At 35.7% G+C, this 20,168-nt stretch overlaps 2 protein-coding genes across 2 annotated transcripts; both read left to right on the top strand.

Moving 5' to 3' along the window:
* The first annotated feature begins 5,348 nt into the window (after positions 1-5,348).
* On the top strand, positions 5,349-12,756 carry LOC108967949. Its single transcript, XM_018931649.1, has 10 exons — positions 5,349-5,493; positions 6,809-6,878; positions 6,937-7,025; positions 7,087-7,223; positions 7,288-7,361; positions 11,158-11,264; positions 12,161-12,224; positions 12,285-12,373; positions 12,454-12,590; positions 12,665-12,756. The coding sequence occupies exons 1-10, from the start codon at positions 5,437-5,439 to the stop codon at positions 12,741-12,743; spliced, it is 903 nt and encodes a 300-aa protein (XP_018787194.1). The 5' UTR covers positions 5,349-5,436; the 3' UTR covers positions 12,744-12,756.
* Positions 12,757-16,041: 3,285 nt separating this feature from the next.
* LOC108968001 (general odorant-binding protein 19d-like) lies at positions 16,042-19,791 on the top strand. Its single transcript, XM_018931718.1, has 5 exons — positions 16,042-16,126; positions 16,189-16,314; positions 16,380-16,471; positions 19,470-19,603; positions 19,653-19,791. The coding sequence occupies exons 1-5, from the start codon at positions 16,078-16,080 to the stop codon at positions 19,723-19,725; spliced, it is 474 nt and encodes a 157-aa protein (XP_018787263.1). The 5' UTR covers positions 16,042-16,077; the 3' UTR covers positions 19,726-19,791.
* Positions 19,792-20,168: the final 377 nt, after the last annotated feature.

Here is a 20,168-nt window from a genome sequence, read left to right as displayed (position 1 = left end):
AGAGGAAGACCTCCACTCCGTTGGAAGGACTAAGTGGAGAAGGACCTGGCTTCATTTGGAATATCTAATTGGCGCCACGTAGCGAAAAGAAGAAACGACTGGCGCGCGGTTGTTAACTTGGCGATAATCGCGTAAGCGGTGACTACGCCAATCAAGAAGAAGAAGACTGGATCATCATTAATTGCAGATCAAGAGCTTCAGCTGTCTCCAGAGACTTGCATCGGAGTCGTTCTAATTTAATTAATTAATTCAACTGTCAAAAACTAGTTTTATCATAATTGGTGTGGATTTATGCAGGTTAAATTTGTATTTATACAAGCTTAATTTCGACAAATCAAACCATTCTTCCGCATGACCTTAACCACATCTTTGCATGGCGACTCGTCTAATACCCCTTCCTCAGATATGATATCCTCGGTAGAAGATTCTCCCACTAAGGATACTGAAAATGTTATCAATTTCCTTGGAACAGGCATTCTCCACATCTATTACATTCATAACTTTGACGGAAATTGGTCGCCTTGGTAACGCGCAATTTATTGTTAGCTCATATCCGCTTAGGTGGTAAGGTTCAAGTTGGTTGCCATCGAATCTAACGGCCGGCTCAGAAAACGTGATATTTGGACTTAAACCATCAACCATAACATGACTCGAGTTGCGCCGAAAAACTAGTGTGAGCCTTGCGCTACTTTGTTCTGGATCTTGCAGTAGGTTAAATTCCTACCTATCCAGTTATACAGAATTGACGTCGGCATACACAATATACATACATATGTCCTGCGTGCAATGAATCTCCGCATGACTCTAACTACCTGCTTGCATGCCCAATGAATTGCTCTCATCTAGCAGCTCTCACCCAATCATCCGACGCCGTCCAAACCGTCATTTCACTTAGAAGGGTTGCGTTGACGACAGCGCAGACCATTCGCACCGATTTTGACGTGCTATATTGATACTACTAATACATTGAATGAATGAATCTAATGTTTAATTTTTATTAGAAGTAATAGTAGTAATAGACGAGTTATTTTGCGATGAGTTCATCTGCACCTGCACCTCTTGTAATTGCTATTTTGCTACCATAGAGTTGCGAGTTGGTAATTCTGTTTTTGAAATACCAATGTACAATTTTTTCACATGTCCTTTTATCGCTAAAAAAAGCTGTTCGCTTGTTAACAATCGGAATTCCATAAGATATAAAAAAAAATTTTATTTGACAATGTGTCTTTACAAAATTTGGCATGTTTTATTGTTCGAGGGAAGTTTCCAATGTCCAAAGAAATGATTCAGATCGGGCAGCTCATGCATATGGGTGTCAGACAAACTGATTCATCAAAATCAAGTTCTTACAATGAAAACTTGAACTTGTAGAGAATTATAGCTTCGATGCAACCGCAGTTTTTTCTTGTTTTGTTATTTTATAAAGATACTCAAAGCTTTGTTGGTAGATTTATGCAAATGTATCTAAATGAAATATATTCAAGTAATTAGCAATATTTAAAATTAATCATAGGATTAATATTTTTCTACAACAGTTTAGTTGTAGATGCAAGTTTTCAAGTTTAAGATATCATACTACTCTGATTGGGTAGTTAGTGGCGTCTTGAAGTTGTCGGCATTAACAATCTCTGCTTTGAACTTTTCTCTCTCATCAAATACACCTGCTACCTTGATAGAAATGGAATGAGAAAATTTCAACCTGTAACTTCTATTGTAGCACATTTGTCAGAAAAATACGTAAGTTCGTGAATCATGTCTGCATCTTCGTATTTTTTTATAAATAGAACGAACATCTTGCTATACTTACTATACTATATTATAATAATTATTCCTAGGGTAACTTAGTAGGTCACGCTATGAAGAGCAGTGTTCTTGTCCTTGTCTTGTGACTTTGACCGTACCAATATAGTCGAGTAAATTTTTAAGCACACCATTTCAAATACAATAATTATTTAGTTGAGTTATTTTATTCCTGCGTTCCAACTTTAAGTACGATTTCAAGAGGTTTAAAGAGAAAGTACCAATTACTAATATTAGTTTTAAATGGATGATATGTCTTATAAAGTGGTTGAGATGACTCGACTCGAATTATTTTGTGCTGATTGCTCGGTATGACACTTTCTAAAAGTATACAAAGTGCTTACCTTGTGTTGCATGAACTTACAAATATCCCCTCGTAAATATAACATTAAGCATATTAATATCAAATATAATTAAATTATATAACTCCTGTTCCAATTAAAAAATAATTAATCAATAATTGTTTAAAAATATAGTATGTGGGGTTAGAATTGGGTCACTAAGGGCTGGTGTAATTACAGTAAGTAATTGTCAAGTACATTCATTTTTGTTACATAGGCGTTTAACGTTAAATCTTCATAATTCATCTGGCATCGTATCTACCCACCCAGCACAGGCTGCTGCCAATAAGGTAGTCGTAGATTTACTGCTCCGGATTGCAGCCTCCTTAAGAGAAGTGACTATCCACTCTGATATCTGAGCGGCGTTACTGTCCTTGAGCTCACTAAACCTCCGAGGCGAGGTGGAAACATTTCAACACTTCCTTGTTCTCTGAGCGCAGATATCCCACCCAAATGGTGGGAATAGAAAGTAAACCCTTAAGCAAATTAGTATTGTACGCAATAACCTTCCAACACTTATAAAATCGGATACCGGTGTTCAATTTTTTATGGCTTCACAAAGGACTGCACTGCCATCGGACCTAACCTAACTTTTTTGCAGGAGTAGCTTAAATTCATTATGAATTAGCTGATTGTAAATTATACATATATGTATGTTAGTATGAAAAATTCTATGCCAAATTTTTTTACATAGCTACATACAAAAGTAATAAAGATATATTTCTTCAATTCAAAAATATACCCGACGTTGACTCAGGGACCGACTGCCAGATTTAATAATAATCGTTGTGGTCCGTTGAAATTTATGTATTAAGAATATTTATATATGATAATGTTGTATAATGATGTAGTAAATACAAAGTTGCAAATAATAGTCTAATTCTATTATTTACTAGAATATTCAATCATTATATAATATAATATTATGTAAATATTCTTATATTAATAATAAATAAAATTAAACATTTTTAAAAATAAATTGCTTTTTTTACTGCAAAAATCACTTTAAACATATACCGTAGGTGCATTGCAATCTCTGTACCACGAACTCTGAAACAAACACCTAATACAGGGTCCGGCATTCGAAGTGTAACCAACTTCAGAGTGTTCGCGCAGCTGTCGCACTGGAATCAGCTGTTTATAAATTTGCAGAATGACAGTTCGGAGTATTGTGCACAAGTGTACAAAAGCGTTTTGCCAAAAGTGAACGCAAAAAAAAGTGATCAGCGATGGAATTCAAACGTAATAGTGTGATTGTTTTATATTTAGCTGGGAAATCACAGTCAGCAATTGCTCGTGAGCTAAAACACCTTAATGTGAATAACGTTTTTGTATATCGAACCATCATTCGTTACAATGATACTGATAGCATCGCAAAACGCCATGGAGGTGGTCATCAAAACACTGCAACGTCACGTGAGATGGTTCGGAAAGTGAAGAAGCGACTTGAGCGACATCCACGACGAAGTGCCAATCAAATAGCTAAAGAACTGAAAATATCCGACCGCAGCATCCGACGCATAATGAAAAATGCGCTCAAGGTCAAGCCTTACAAGTTCCAAAAGGCCCATAATCTCACAGCGAAGCAGCAACAAGTAAGGCTTGAGAGAACTTACTTGAGTTGCTTCGCTTGGCCGAAAGCGGTCAAATTCCGAACATTGTGTTTTCTACTGAAAAAAATTTTCCATTTGAGCAATTCGTAAACTCTCAAAACGATAGGGTTTACTTGACCGACCGTTCATACAGGAGTCTAAGTCATCGGTTGGCCACCAGGGGGCAGCACCCGCCACAAATATTGGTTTGGGCCGTTGTCACCGCAGATGGGCGCTCTCCAATTGTTTTCATCGAGCCTGACATCAAAGTAAATTCCACATATTATCGGGAAAGTGTGCTGGAGGCTGCTTTAAAGCCGTGGGCAACCAAACCTTTCGGAAACCATGGATGTTTCAACAAGACTCAGCAGCGTCTCACAAAGCGCGAGTGAACCAAGAATGGCTGAAAAACAAAGCGCCGAACTTCATTACGACCACACATTGGCTCTCGAATTCACCAGATGCGAATCTAATGGTTTATTCTCTCTGAGCCATTTTGGAGAGCAAGGTCCGAAGTAAAAAATACACCAGTCTCGAGATGCCAAAATACCGGCAAGTCACTTTCGGGCAGCTTGCAATTCGTTTTTTGACCGTCTCAAAGCCATAGTTAAGGCAAAAGGTGGTCATATTGAGCAAATTCAAAGTGAATTGGTACTGAATTTATGATTACTTTCACACACTTTGTACTTTAAAATAAATAAAAATAATTTTCCAAACCGAATTTATGGGTTTTTTAATTGGCACACTTCGAGTGCCGGACCCTGTATAATTAAACTGGTGTCGTCTAAAAAGAGAGAAGTAAATTGTTCACATAAAATCTGTATATAGACATAAAATACATAAAATATTTCCAGTAGCTCATTAGAACTTTTATGTACTATTCTGGAGAGAAAAAATCACGGTTAAGTCCCTATAGAAAAAATATTTATTTCTTAATGAGTCTTCTTTTGAATTTTTTATAGACTCTAAATATTTTATTAATTACATTTTTGAACTATAACTATAATTAAATATTGTTGTACTTCCGTAAATATTTTCCATCGATTTGACACATTTCTTTTTCAATACTGTTATCTCACGAATCTATATGTAAGAAAATATTATGCCGAGGCTCTTCTGTAATACACAATTTCTCTCCATAGGTTTGGATTTTTATTAATTTTAACTACTATGAAACTATTTCGATGCTCACTTATTTAATTAAAATTATATTGCTTATTAATTAGAACTAGGAGGTTCACAGAAAGAGAAAAGGAAAATGCGAAACGTCACGAGCTGCATTATTAAACTATTATCTAAACTGGGGATGAATTTAAAAAATATTTATAACACCGGAACACGTAATTTAATCAAAACAAAACTAACATCAGAATAGTTTGAACAATTAAAGGGTATAAAATATAATTATTACACTTCGTGAGCTTTCTGCATGCTGAACAATGTGTAAGTATTTAATTGTACTGATGTATATTCTATTCCATTTTTATTTTCAAAGCGATTATCCCCTCATTAAAATTCATTTATCAAGAGTTGAATGCATTAAACAGCGAATATCTATATGAGGGCTATCGGCAAGATATACGAAGTTTTCAGCTGATATAAAAGTACAACGGCACTGTGAGATAAATTTAGAGGGCATTTCGTGTTCGAATCTAGTGGTTTTACCTGCGCGTTCGTAAGAGTTTAAGTGTAAATTGTTTAAAATGAAGTATTTCGTACTCTTCCTGGCTATCTGCAGCTTAGCTATCTCCTTTAGTGAGGTACAGAAATGGGGATCATATTAAAAACGAAAAAAAAAAAATAAAAAATAAAAAAATTTTTTTTGATGATTGTGTGTTGATTTTTAAGATTAGTACGTGGCAATAAAACCTGAATGTAGCGCGAGTGGTTATAAAAATATTCAGCTCTGTAGTTTGAGATTTGAACTGAATTTGGACATCGACGCGCATCTACCAGCTACTGCGCAGCCTCTTTTAAGAGAAGTAACTATCCACTCGCATAGCTGGTCGGCGTTTCCAGCTTTGAGCGCACTAACCTTGTATTCAAGGCCGGTTAAGGAATGCCAAACCACGTTACCAATAACATCAAGTCACTCTGTGATAAGACTAGTATGTGTGTCAGGCCGTACCGGAATCTGCTATGAGTAGGATAGGAACGAATAGATGCTCCACTCTCCTAGTGTGCTCTACTATTGGATAGTTGAGCCTCGCTAAAGTTTGACCAACGCTGAGCCACCATCGGTTTATGCGCAAGATTTCATGTCGCAAGATTGATGGTAAGACATCCAGTGAGCTCTTTGCCCATAGTAAGACTCTTATTTAAACAGAATTTGGACATCTACCGGCTACTTTTTCCTAGATCCAATCTCATAAATAATAAGTACTATTTCGGATTTGAAATAAACGTCATAAGATGCGTCATATACATATGTATGTGCGTGGTTGTTGAAACTCTATAAGGTTAATAAGTAAAGCTCAAATCTCTGGGCATTTCTTTACGCCAATTTTACTTATAATCACTGAATTAAAGCTTTGGTAGATTAACCTTTAGAAATCGTTGTTTCTCAGTCTTTCCTGTTACAACTAATTTCGGACAAAATATTTACATAGTTTGGAAAGAAAAATGTTTGGTGTTGAAATGTGTTCTTTTAGTGTAAATATGCTAAAACAGAACATTGTAGACAGAAGTAGCCTCTCGGTAGTTCATGAATACCAACGAAAAAATTACTTCTTCGCGTCGTCACCAGAAACAATCCTAAAGCTAAAGAGTATTCCTGACTTGTAAGTTTCCGCTTACAACTGGTTCTTAGTTTCTGAGGTAGTTTTTAAGACTCGTCACTTGTTAGAATACAGTTTTAATTTATCATCCTAATAACTATCAATACCATTTTTCGAACATTATGAATGTTACCGTAACTCTTAGTACTGATTCAAGTAACGGGGCAAACGAAACTTTATATTGTAAGCACTCAGAGCTACTATATATGGTATTACGAATTGTGGTCTTATAATTACTTATTTTAAATCTGTTGGCAATGAATATTAGTAAATGATTAATATTGTTTTTAAAATTTAGGCAGATGAGTTTGGGGAGAAAGTTAAGAAAATGGCTGGAGAATGTAAAGAGCAAGTTGGTGCAAGTGATGGTATGCATCATAGAAATTGAAATAGATAAAATATTTTATTTTTAAATTAATCTTGCAGACGATGTAGCACGATTGTTCAAATATGAGCCCGCCGCTAATGACAAAGCAAAGTGTCTAAATGCTTGCCTTATGAAAAAAATCGGCATCGTGAGTATGCAATTTGAAGTTTTTTCGAAACTTTAAAAATCAAAAATTGTTATTTGAATAGTTGGATGAAAATAACAAAGTGATCGAAGCTGCGGCTATAGCTTATGTAAAGCAGGTATCCGGTGGCGATGCAGAGTTTGAGAAGCTGAGCATGGAGACTTATAACGAATGCAAGAGCACTCCGGAAAGTAGCGATGAGTATGTGACAATGCCATTAATCTTTTTGACCACTTAAGCATTTTATTGTTGCCTAAATTTGCAGATGTGAGTACGCTGAAGCTTTTCGTCAATGCGTTATCGAGAGTGCGAAGTCCAAAGACATTAAGATTTTACCTCAAATCTAATTTGTTGCTATCTACTACTGACCAGCTGATACTTTAAATACAGAAAATGAGTAGCCTTTATTGAGAAAACAAAAACTAAATATGTTATATGTAAATACAACAATAAATATATAAATGCAAATGTAAAAGTAAAAGTAAATATTAATTTGTGGAGAGTTTGAAGAGAGCTTTCGTCTACTATAATTGATGAAGCTTTTTAGAAATATTTTCTTGAAATATCGAGACTAAGCGGGGAAATTAAAAATATGTACTTTATCTATAACTTGTAGACTAGTCGGAGCCAAGCTCTTCCGTATGACATATTTTTCAAACCAAATTTTGGGTTTTAAATCAGATATCTGAATTCGGAAACGGATTGGTTATTTCGGAAAGATTAGTTGCTGAATTTGGTGTCAATGTATTAAGGTATAGTATATTAGTCTAGGTGTGACCAAAAGATTTATTTCCGCAGGCAAACGACAACAGCCGATTGATTTTGTAGGGAGTCAAATGAGCTATATCGTGATTGACCCGGCTTTAGTCAATTCCGTTTGAGAAAAAGTCTTTTACCGCTACCAATCATCATTAGAACAGCCAAAAGAACGAAGTAAGTTTAAGGAGACTCTTCCACTTCGGTCCTGTGCCTCTTCATTTGACTCCAACTTTTTTGGATATATTTGGATGTCCGAATTCCTTCTCCATGTTAGTACGAATCGATATTTTCGTTGGCTGCCTTGTGAATTTCCGTCGATAGCGTTTCGACTCGAGATTCGAGTTGAATATTTTTATTTTGGTACGTCGGGTAATGATCAAGCAGCTTTATACATAGTAGCACTTTTATCCATGATTGTATGGATCGTAATTCTATAGTAATCCAATAATATCCATGATTGTATGGATCGTAAGAACTATTCCACACTTCCTTTGGGTCTTAGTGTTTGAAAAGCTGTATTAGCGCCATCTATCTTGTCGACTTGTAAACATTGGAAACCTTTGAAATAACAAACCACTTTTTATATTTATAATATACAATAGGTAGGAAAAGTCTGTGTACAAGGTAAAATACTTGTTGGAAAAAGGCTTATGCATATTTTTTATAAAATGCAAGGGATACTTGTTTATTTTATAAAACAGACAACTTGAAATTGCATTAGAAAAAGTCAATCGAAAAAGGTATTCTTCTTAAAAATTCATGGGAAGTAGGATATACCCTACACTTTAAAACAACTGCTTTGGATTTTTGCATGGAATAGAGCAGTTTAGAGTTTTCTACCGAAAGGTTTTCAAACCACAATTCTTCCACTTGCGCTCATCAGAAAAATTAACTCTCAGAGTTTGTTTGAATGCTCTTTCGCGAAAGCATTACGATTTTACATATTGACAAGAGAGATGAATTTCTTAATATGTGCGCCTTTGTGCTAATATTTTAACCGTTCTGGAATGGGCGACTGGGTTGTTTGTGATTTTTTGTTACCCTTTGCAGGCATGTAGGTAAATGAACTCAAGTAGGAGTAATAATCGGTCACTGTCCAATTGGTTGACTTGCCATGAGACTACGAATGATATATAACGACTACTGGAGAAGCTCTCAGGAGTTGGAAGAGACAATTAAAAATCCTCTCTGCGATTGTAACGCCCTAACATATGTATATAAGAAAATAATATCAACTATCGGTCGACGGTTTCTTGACGATGGGTAGTACAGAGAGAATTCAATAGAGTGAGGGAACTTTAATTCCAGTGGTTTCACAATAGACCACCTAAAGTTCGAAGTTCTACCTACCTACCTAATAATTTTTTTTTTTTTAAATTTTACCGATTTTACAACATGTTTTTCAATCTTCTCAAAATCTAACCATTATTTTCCTATGAGGAGCTTATTTCTTACACAAGCAAACCTATAATCAAACCACTTGTACGCATACTTTATCTGCCAAGTGTATTTTCAACTATGAGCAAATAATAATAAGACTTTGTTCATAATTTTAAAATTCTTAATTTAATTTTCAAAATCTGTGTCGCTTCCTTAAAGTAATTGCCCCAATTGCTTTTCCAATCCTCGAAACAGTTGTTAAAGTCAATTTCCGGAATCGGCTTCAATATTCACATTTAATGTCTTCAATTGACTCAAAGGGTTTTCTCGAAGTCGTTGAGTTTTATGTATAGTATAGCCTGAAGTCACATCGAGCTAAATTAGGCGCTTACGGTGGTTGCGATTGGTTGAAAATTTGGTGTAAAAATCAGTAATTGTCGACCCATAATGGCGGCCTCTTTTTACGAATAGATTCGCGCAAAAGAGGCAAAACACAAAAAAATAGTATTCCTTGTTGACAGTTTGGATGGTCGGAAGGAATTCAGAGTGCACTACACCTCTATAATCGAAGAAAACTGTCAACATAACCTTTATTGTTGAACTGTTTTGAGGTGGTTTTTTCGACTTCAGCCCATCTTTGCAACGATATTCGGAAGACTGATCATCTGTTTCCGGGCCGTAAGAATAAAGAATGCTCATCGCCAGTAACAATACTCTTCATAGTCGGAAAGCATTGTTCACCAGACGTTAACGCGACGCTGATTTTCGAAAACTTTTTTATGATTTTCTAATCAATTGTGCTTTCACTTTTCTTATGCCCAAATGATCTTTCAAAACGATTTTCAGTGATGCTACCGATATTCCGACGATGCCAGTAAGATCTCTGATTGTTAATCGTCGATTTCCAAGCACCAATTTCTTTATTTTATTGACATGTTCATTATCAGTTGATGATGATGCTCGTCCTGGGCGTGGTTCATCGTCAACGTGTTCTCGACCCTCTTTGAATAATTTGTACCAATCAAAAACACTTGTTCGCGACAAACAATTATCACCGAAGGCCTTTTTCAACTTACGGAATGTTTTATCACCAGGAATTTGATTTCGCACACAAAATTTAATGAACTTCTTTGTTGAATTTTTCACTCATCGTAAAAATCACCGAATGCACTTTATGTGCTTCAGCAAGACAAGCTTATACGAGTACTAACCAACAGTAATTTTTTTGTTATGACATTTGGCACAGATATTACTGACAATTATACCAACCTAGAAAAATATATTTCGACGAATAGGTTTTCGCACGAAATTTAAATTAAAAATACTTACTATTTTTTGCCCGCGGTAGTATTTGTTTAATTCAACTCATACAATTTATGTGGTTTATTTATTTAATAAAACACCATAAAAGTGATGTAATTATAGGCAAATTGTCACCTTGTCGAGCATTTCGGTGGTGTAATGTTGGCTTGGACATTAATGTTAGCCTTGAGTTCGTATTTGAGATATTGTCATTCATTTGCCAGTAGATCTAATAAGTTGACTTCAATCGGTTTCGATTTCGTTTCATGTTGTTTAAAAAACTAAGATGCCATGAGAGCCACGCTGACTCACATCTATCAGCTGTCAGTAATTACAAACATCCAATTTGATCCATAATTTCCCAGCCTTAAAACTTTAATCGATCGCACTCGCATTGTCAATTGTCTTTCTTTAATTGATCGCTATTTTATTGTGTGAAAATCTTGAATGATTAGCTGCCCACAAGTCGTTAAACGTTAATGATTAGAGCAACCAATTCGCAAGGCAAATGTCATTTTAATTGTTCAAAAACATATTTATTCACATGTGCAAAAATTAATTTTAGTTTGCACGCAACTTTGATTAGGTTTTATAAGTTTTTAGTCTTTGCTAAGATCCTCACATGACTTATAGCATATAAAAGCACAACAAACGCTCTGAAGAAGACATTATTAGAATTGTTTACACCCAGATTGAACGGTCGAAGTTTCTTATTTTAAAAATAACGTGTTGGTAATTGAAAAAATGAAGATCCTCAATATTTGCTTGATAGTTGGTGTAGCGCTTATATCAAAGGCTAAGGTATATTAAAAGTGTAGTTGGAAGACTGGGCAAAATTTTAAAATGAAGAGCACATAAGGGAGTTGTCAGTATGACATAAACAGCGAGAAGAGGCCTTCAATACATATACCACAGTCCAATTATAAACTCTTTGTGGGAGAGTAGAGCTAATATTTGACATTTTTCAAACGGATATTCCAAAAAAAAATTCAATAAGACACATAATTAAACACGAGTGAGTGCCAATGCTACCTAACAGAAAAGAGAAAATGTCCTACATTTCAGAGAACAGATCGAAAGCAAATGAACTTTGCTAAAAATACGAAACCCTTAACATTTGGAAAATCAATTATATACCAGTAAGAACGGTTTACGACTAAAATTTGCTCAATAAATACAGCTAAATACCATCAAACACGTTGAAAAGCTAGTCTAAGTCACTTATTTTACACCAGCTGTCGACAACTTTATTTTGGTGTGTGCTGTTCACTTTCTCGGCATTCTTAGACTGACTTATCGGTTCTCTGTGGTATTTGTCAAGGTACTCTGTCTGCTAATCTTCAGGTTGGTGAATCAAAAAGGCAACACTCTACTTTGAAAGCTTCAAGCGTCACTTTCCGCTGCATCGTGTCAGAAAATTATTTCTAAATACGGAAATGAAGCCCACTATAAATGTTGCAAGATATCTGAACTAACAGTAAAACTCAAATTATTAAAAGTGAATTAGATTTCACAAAGCAAAGCGAAGTGAAGATGGTTGCCGTTGTCACTTTTCCTTAATCTTTTATCAAACCTTTCCTATTAACTAGACATCTGTGGAAATTATGTGAAAATTTCTTAACAAATAATGCTTGCATTTAGCAGATGGATGTATTTCCTATGCATATAAGAATAATTAATTTTTACTTCCAAAACAGTGCAATTTTGAAGAGGCGAAAGCAGTTGCAAATGAGTGTAAGGATGAAGTTGGTGCAACAGATGGTAAGTGAGATCCGCTATTTCAACGAAAAGATTTAATTGTTATTGCGAAATAATTTACAGATGAGGTTGAGTCGGTTTTGAAGTTGGAAGCAGCTGAGACTATGACGGAAAAATGTCTGGGTGCATGCGTCATGAAAAGATTCGGTGCGGTGAGTTGAGTTATTTTTGATTACATACAACAAATCATGAAATGTATGTGATTACTGATTTTTGCTGCTATTTGTACAAGATGAATGGCGATGGTAAGTTTGATAGAGAAAAAGCTATGGAGATTTTGGCAATTATCGCCAACGGCGATGACGAGCAACATGCCTTGGGCGTGGAAGTTCTAGAGGCATGTGCTGACATTGACGTAAACGAGGATCAGTAAGTGCTTAATGCATATAATTTTGGAGATTTGCATATATAGTAAATAATGAATTGGTATCTCACATGTGCAGCTGTGAAGCAGCTGAGGAATATCGCTCCTGCATGCATGCCAAAGCAAAGGAAATTGGCTTTGTAGTGGGGCGTGTTTAAATTTGCTTCAATTGAACGACAAAACTTGGATATACGTGATGACGATTTTGGCTTAAAAATTATTATTCATTAACCATATTTTATGTTCGGCTGTTTCTCTGTACTCTCTGTTTTAAAATTGTAAAAAATATGTAACGCTTTAGTAAATAAATAATTATACTACAATGCTTGACGTACGAGTTGTACTATAATGCCAATGATTTTGGATTGGAAGCAAGAATTGATCTGTTTCAGATACCGCCTAAGGAAAATATCAAGTTTTTATGGTGTAGCTGCTTTCTCAGCTTTTTCATTGGTACTTTGCGCATCTAAATATGTCAATACTCATAAACCCATGTCTCATCGGCAATTTTAATCCTCTCCATAAATATGTGATCGGAGTTCGGACGATCAAACATGTTCAAGGTGACCTACATATATGTGTGCTCTTCAGTTTTATTGGGACGAGTCGAGCAAAAACGCGTTTCCTATCCAAAATATGCACCGAAATCATTCAAACGGACTCGCAAGAGATGCCGAACTCTCTTGTCATCTCTATAGCACTTCTCCGACGATTTTCATCATTTGAAGAGGTCGAATAGCGAGGTACGCCTTCAACGATCTCCCGACCATCTTTCAAAACTAAAATTGCATTGAAAAATTCTTACGAAATTGTGGAATACGAAAACTAAAAGAGCAATAATTAATTACTTATATAAAGATTACTTTCGGATATGTATGTCACACAATAGAATGTAAGAACCTATCATAGGGTCGACCATACAATTTCAAACTGACTAGATTAGACGACTTCTATATACCCATGGCCGTATAACAGAACAAATTTTTAAAACACGCAACCTTCTTTTTCTCAACTGGCGTAGAAACAGAAAACGATTATAGCTGAGTTAACATTTGATATGCTGAGTTAATGCCAGTCGTTTCTTCCTTTCCTTCTCCACCTGGTCTTTCCAACGGAGTGGAGGTCTTCCTCTGCTTCCCCCGAAGGAGGGCCGCCACGTAAAGAACACTACCAATGAAAGCTAAAAACTCGCAACCAGTCGGGATAATTAAACGAAAATTATTAAACTGTAATTTCTTCTATATACAAGTGTATTTTTATTAAGAACCGTTACGTTCCTAAGCTTCAATTGATTAGTATACTTGAATTCCTTTCACACAGACTTTATCATGACTTCAATATTTTTGACTACAAAGAGTTTATTTCTCACGAATATATTTTGTAATACAGTACATTATTAAATATTAAACATGTATTAGTATATTTGCTTATGGAAAGATTGTTTAACAAACCAACCCTCTAGAAATAGCGAACATTTCGTGGTGAAGAGTGAACCAACTTCGGCAGTTCTGATTTATTGAAAGAAAACTAGCAAACAAATGCTTGTCTACCACTCAGAATTCACTGTTCGGTTGTTCTATTGGTAGGGTTGCGATATGTCTCTTTTTTTTTTCAAAAAACACGCAATTATTTGTTTCGAAGTGTCCTATGCAAAAACAACTTTGGTTGGATTCGACTCATCTGGAAACACCAATACAGTTGACTGCTGTTTACTTTTGAGCTCATACGCGTAAGTCCACAATTCATCACCTGTTACGATGACATAGACGTTTTTCAAAGCAACGTTATCGTATTTTGTTAACATTCCTCTCGACTAATTAGAGAAATTGTGTGGGGTCCAACGTGACCTAAATTTTTTACAGTCAAATGTTCATGCCCGTAGGTGTCTCAATCTCATGATTTGTCACATAACGATCTTGCAATATCAGTTTGCGCACTGCGTCAATATGGTAGTTTCCGGAACAACAACTGATTTTGAACGATCTTTATGAAATACGTCTTGGAATCATATCCCACTTCGATTAAATTCAGCTTACACTCAATGAACGCTAGTTCTTGATAAAACTTCATTGTCAAAAATGGAATTAAGTGCAACCTTGCACTGTTCCTAAGTTAATTCGACTTGAAACTTGCAAATGGTACGAAATGAATATTTTAAGTTACTGTAAACAGCACAAGTAGGAATCGTTTGTCAAAACGTTCTTAGTAAGTGTAATAGTAAAATGTCAAGCTTTATGATAAAATTGCCACTATATTAGGGTTGCCAAATCCTTAATTACAACCGGCATATCCATAACAAACAATTTTTTATTTAGACGAATAATTAACGCCTTTAACTTATATTGTTAAAAACATCTACAAAAATTATAAAACAGGAGATCCTGAGACCTGTAAAGCAAGGTAAGTTTTTGTCCAATTTCAGGTATTCTTCGTCTCCAACTTCTTTTTTAGTAGTTTCAAAGAATACTAAAATATAAATCGGCATCTTTAACACCGATTATTTCATAACTTCAAAATGTGGGAGAATTTCGCGATCATGTGTTTTAACCGAGTGTATTTGATAAGCAAAAGTAGTGCACTAAAATGTTGAGACAACTATTTGGTCCACAAATATATACTACTGCGATCAAATTGAAAGGTGAATTTTGTCCATTTCATCTCCTTCAAAGTAATCCCTTCCTGCTACAATACACTTATGCCAATGAATTTTCCAGTCATTATAGCACTTGGAAAATTCCTCAGAGCCTTCTTCGATTCGGCTTTTATATCCTCAATTGAGTCAAAACGGTGTCCTCGGAGTGGTCATGTGAATTTGCTGAATAGTAACTGTAAATCAGCCGAATGCGGTGGCTGCGGTACGATATTAGTTGAAAATGTGGCGAAATGATCACGAATAAGAAATGCAGCATGCCATGGTGCATTATCGCACTTCTTTGTTCAATAAATTCAGACATAGTAAAAATAGAAGAATTCACTTTTATAGTCTCACAAAACAACGCGTATCTCAAATACTAATTAATATTTTGACGTGAAATTTTGCATAGATGTCAACAAGAGTACAACCAACTTACAGAAAAAAAATTTACCGATCACAGTAGTATCTATATTTAAATATCTCAATCAATATTGAATTGTTTTTTCTTTTTTATTTGAATATTGCTAACAAATTATAGTTCTTAAAGAGTTTTCGATGTATTTGTCCAATTCTTGCCAGGTTTGCTTGGCTTTTGCGATTACAAAGGTATACTAAATTCAGTGGGCCAGATCACAAAAATTTATTGTGGGAAAGCCTCTAAATTCACTTGAGTAGTATATTATATTCATTCACCGTGAGATATTTTCTCATCCATTCGTAGTCTATTAAATGTAAATTCATTGCAGAGAAGTGATATTTCACAATAACTTTGCATTGAAATGAAATAATATTCGATTTTCAGTTGAATTTTAGTTCTGGTTTATAACACTTGGATAACGTTGGATTTAGAAGGCATAATGGAAATTCTTATTGTGCTACCGATTTTAGCAGTGTCTTCAGTATTCAGTGGGTTTTCATTACCATAACAGTAGTTTGTATTTTGAAGTTAATTTTCGACGAACTTATAGCAATAACAATAGCTGCTGCTGAATCTGAACCGCCACATTCTAGTTCACTTCGGGTTATGGCCGAGGCTGCGATTGAAGATTGCTACGAGGACTCGGCTCAAAGTGTCAAAGTGCAGATAACCGATGGTAACTTAGCCATACTTTGAAATATAGGCAAGCATGCTGTTGAATTTTTCACTACTATCTTACAGAGAGTTTTGATGAAATATTGAAGGGTTCTCGCACTAATTTATCTCACAATGCGAAGTGTTTACGTTACTGTATTATGCGCAAAAATGGCTTGGTGGGTATAACATTTTTTTAAATATTTTTTTAATTAGTTGCAGAAGACCGCTTAGACTAGGTTCAGTAAAAAAATCAGTTTTCTGCAAAATCATTGTTAATTTAGAGAGCATGGTGGAAAAAATTGAGCTTTTAAGTAGAAACTCTGGTTGGAGAACAAAACAATATTTTTGTTTCTGTAGACTGAAATCAGAAAAGTTTATTGGCACTTATACATATATCAGCTAGATACTTCGTCCAACTTCTCCTTCTACGAGTATTTGTGATGTTAGCCCTCATATTATTTGTCTAAACTATAACCTCAAATAAGATGGGTTTGTAGTTTAGACGTTATTAATCGACTCGGAATTAGTCATGGATTAAATTAGAAGACTTTTCACCATTGGGGAGTTGCCAACAGAAGCTCGCTATTAGAATAAAACACTTTTTTTTTTTGTGTTTTTCAAAATAGACTTCAAACGATCCTGCGGTCGCATATTAGAAAAGTTAATTTGAAATATTCTTCATAGGAAAAAACTGTTTAAGACTTAAGTTGAAGGTGTATGAGGAATGTTTTTTTAAGATATAACGAATGACTGTTGATGCTTGTAAATTCTAAAAGGAAACATCGGAGACCTTATAAAGCACATACGTATATAAAGCAGTATGACAGTCGGCTAAGGAAGATTTCCATGTATCTGCCTGTATATAAACAAACTGAACTCAGTTTTTGAGATATCGATATGAAATTGTATACATGTAATTTGCTCACCAAAAAGCTGGTCATTTACCGGAACCGGAACGGAAAATGATCGATCGAACTCAAGACCTTGCATGCAAAACTTTTTTATTTCCCGACATATCTTTACGAAATTCCTACTGGATTATTGGCATCGTTACAATCATCGAAGAAATAGTTCAGAGCCAACAGCTGTATCATATAGCTTTCATACAAAGAGAACGACTGACTTCAAGTCCTTGTATGGAAACTTTTGTATTTTTTCTATCGTCACGAAATTTGGCTCAGATTACTATCTGATTCAGCGCTATAATCTCCGTAAATTTTATTCATATCGGCCCACTTTAGCATATACAAGTACATACTCTCATACCTTCCAGTTAAATAGCACTATCAGAAAGAATAAAAATTTTATACCCTTTTATGGTATACAAAATGCACCTGTGAATAGTATTATAGTTTCGGTACAGACGACGTTAATAGTTTTTTTCTTAAATGATATTTAGCAACTTTTTTTTGAAATCTTTCCTTCGTCGATTTTTACGATGAGTAAAAACGAAGAAGTTCCAAAATCTTCAATCAAATTTCGGGTGTCGAAGTATGCTGAATGTTGGGAAAAGTCTTCGATGATAGTTGTTGTTCGCGAGTAAGTCTTTTTGATTGGTACAAATCATTACAAGAGGGTCGAGAACTGCAATCAACTTCAACTGATGATCAACACTTCAATAAAAAATAAGAATTGGTGCTTGAGATTTTACGATTAAAAGTCAGAGATTTTACTGACATAGTTTGGATATCGGAAAGATACATTTCGAAAGATTATTTGGACTTAAAACAACAGTTTTTTGCCACATTTTCAACAAATATCCGCAAACCCCGTATTAGCCTGATTTAGCTACGCATGAATTTTGGCTATTCAGCAAACTCAAACGAACGCTCCGTGGAAACCGTTTTGACTAAATTCAAGACCTTTCCCTGTGAATCACTACTCGCATTGAAGGTTATTCCGGAAATTTACTTTAACAACTGTTTACTTAGATTTCTTTAAGTGAGACGACATAGATTTTGAAGAATATATTAATTCTTGAAGAATAAATTAATTATTTTGAAAGCTACTCCAGGCAGCAGGACGGAGTGGAGTGACTCCACGCTAGAAAGGCTGCTGGAAGACAGTAACATTCAATGGTACATTGATGGCTCTAAAACCTCGGAAGGTATTGGGGCAGGTATTGCGGGACCACGTACCGAGCTGTCTACCGAGCATCTATCAGTGCGCTGAAGTCAAACTCAGCCGCAACTATCGCAACCAGCGCATAGCTATTCTCAGTGATAGTCAAGCGGCTTTAAAAACGATCTTATCATACGAGACCAAATCGCTTTTAGTTGAGGAATGCCTAGAGAGGCTAAATTGCCTGTCCTTGTGCAACCGGGTGCATCTAATGTGGGAACCAGGGCACAAGGGAGTAGAAGGTAATGAGAAAGCCGACGAACTGGCCCGCGGTGCGGCAGCACCAAGATGTTGGGACCAGAGCCATACATAGCGGTTAGGACCCCACACTCTTAAGGAGCTGCTCCGCACGGAGGAGASAGAGGAGAGAGAACGGCACTGGCGGCAGGCAGCAAGCATGCGCCACGCCAAGCTGCTCTTGGGAGGATACAATCTCTCCAGGTTTAAAGAACTAATCCACCTCCCCCGAGAAAAATTTCGTCTCCTCGTCGCAATCTACATAGGGCACTGTAAGCTCAGGAAATACCTGTCCAACATGGGCATGGTCTCCTGTGCTAACTGCCGGTTCTGCGACCTGGAACAGGAAACACCACCACACCTAATCCTGGATTGCACGGCAATCTGTGGAAAAATGCTCAAGGCCCTGGATTCCGTCTACATCAGCAGGGATCACATCACCTCACTAGCGCCCGGCAAACTCCTRRAACTATTCAGGCTGCTGGGGCTCTGGGAGGTCATGTGATATAGGAGAGGGCACAATAGACCCTAGGTCGCGGTGCATTACCTCAAATAATACTATCTATCTATCTAATCATTTTGAAATCATGAACAAAGTCTTGCTAATTTTTGCTCATAGTAGTATTTCTCTTTCTTGTTACACGATTTGGACCACAATGTTTCAATCTTTGATATTCGAAGTAGTTTTAGGAAAAAATAGTAAAAATATTAATGGATTTTCTTTAGTTAAGTCAACGCCTCTTGATTCAATAGACCTCTATGTTTCACTACATTTCATTTAAATATACTATAATAATATTATTTCATTACCCTCAGTTAAGTGTGGATAACTCAATCGATGAGGAAAACATTTTGCAAATATTTGAAATAATACATCCACAAATTAAAAAGGATTCACTACTGGATGTGCTACATAAATGTTCGCGAGAAACGGATAAGCAAACTGATAAGTATTAACTGTAAATTTTGTAAAATTTTGCGTTTATACTTTTATTTTAGTTGTGAGCGCGCTTTCGTGGCAACCAGCTGTATTCTCCGAGAGCTGCAAGCAGATGGTGTAACGGATATTTAAAACAACACTTGAAGATGCCTTTTAAATATGTGTACAATATAATTTTAAATATTAAAGAACTTTTCAATGGTGTAAATAAATGGAAATATCGCATTTGCTTGTATATTTCGATGCATGCTCTTCGAATTTTATTTACTCAAAACTTTTCACATAGTTTCAGTTGATAAAAATTTTATTTTACTTAATTAACTTTGGTTTCTGCTTAAACTCTACATTACACTAGAAAATACTTAATAAATTTTAAATAGTCCTCCAAGCGCTGCTCTTCAACTACGTCCAGTAGCAGTGATACACATGCGCTATACTCCAAAATGGCCTGCAGCAGCTCTAGCGATTCCATGTTGGCGCCAAACATCACTTATGAATTGTCAGTTTGAAAATGCACAATGGCATTTTCTTTATACATTGCGCAATATCACCATACTTATGTGTGCTTGTCAAGA

The sequence above is a fragment of the Bactrocera latifrons genome, unplaced genomic scaffold (assembly GCF_001853355.1).
Source record: "Bactrocera latifrons isolate USDA-ARS-PBARC rearing strain unplaced genomic scaffold, ASM185335v1 scaffold_20, whole genome shotgun sequence".
NCBI classification, from domain to species: domain Eukaryota; kingdom Metazoa; phylum Arthropoda; class Insecta; order Diptera; family Tephritidae; genus Bactrocera; species Bactrocera latifrons.
The sequence above is the reverse complement of the archived record's forward strand: the minus strand, read 5'-3'. Positions and strand labels throughout refer to the sequence as shown.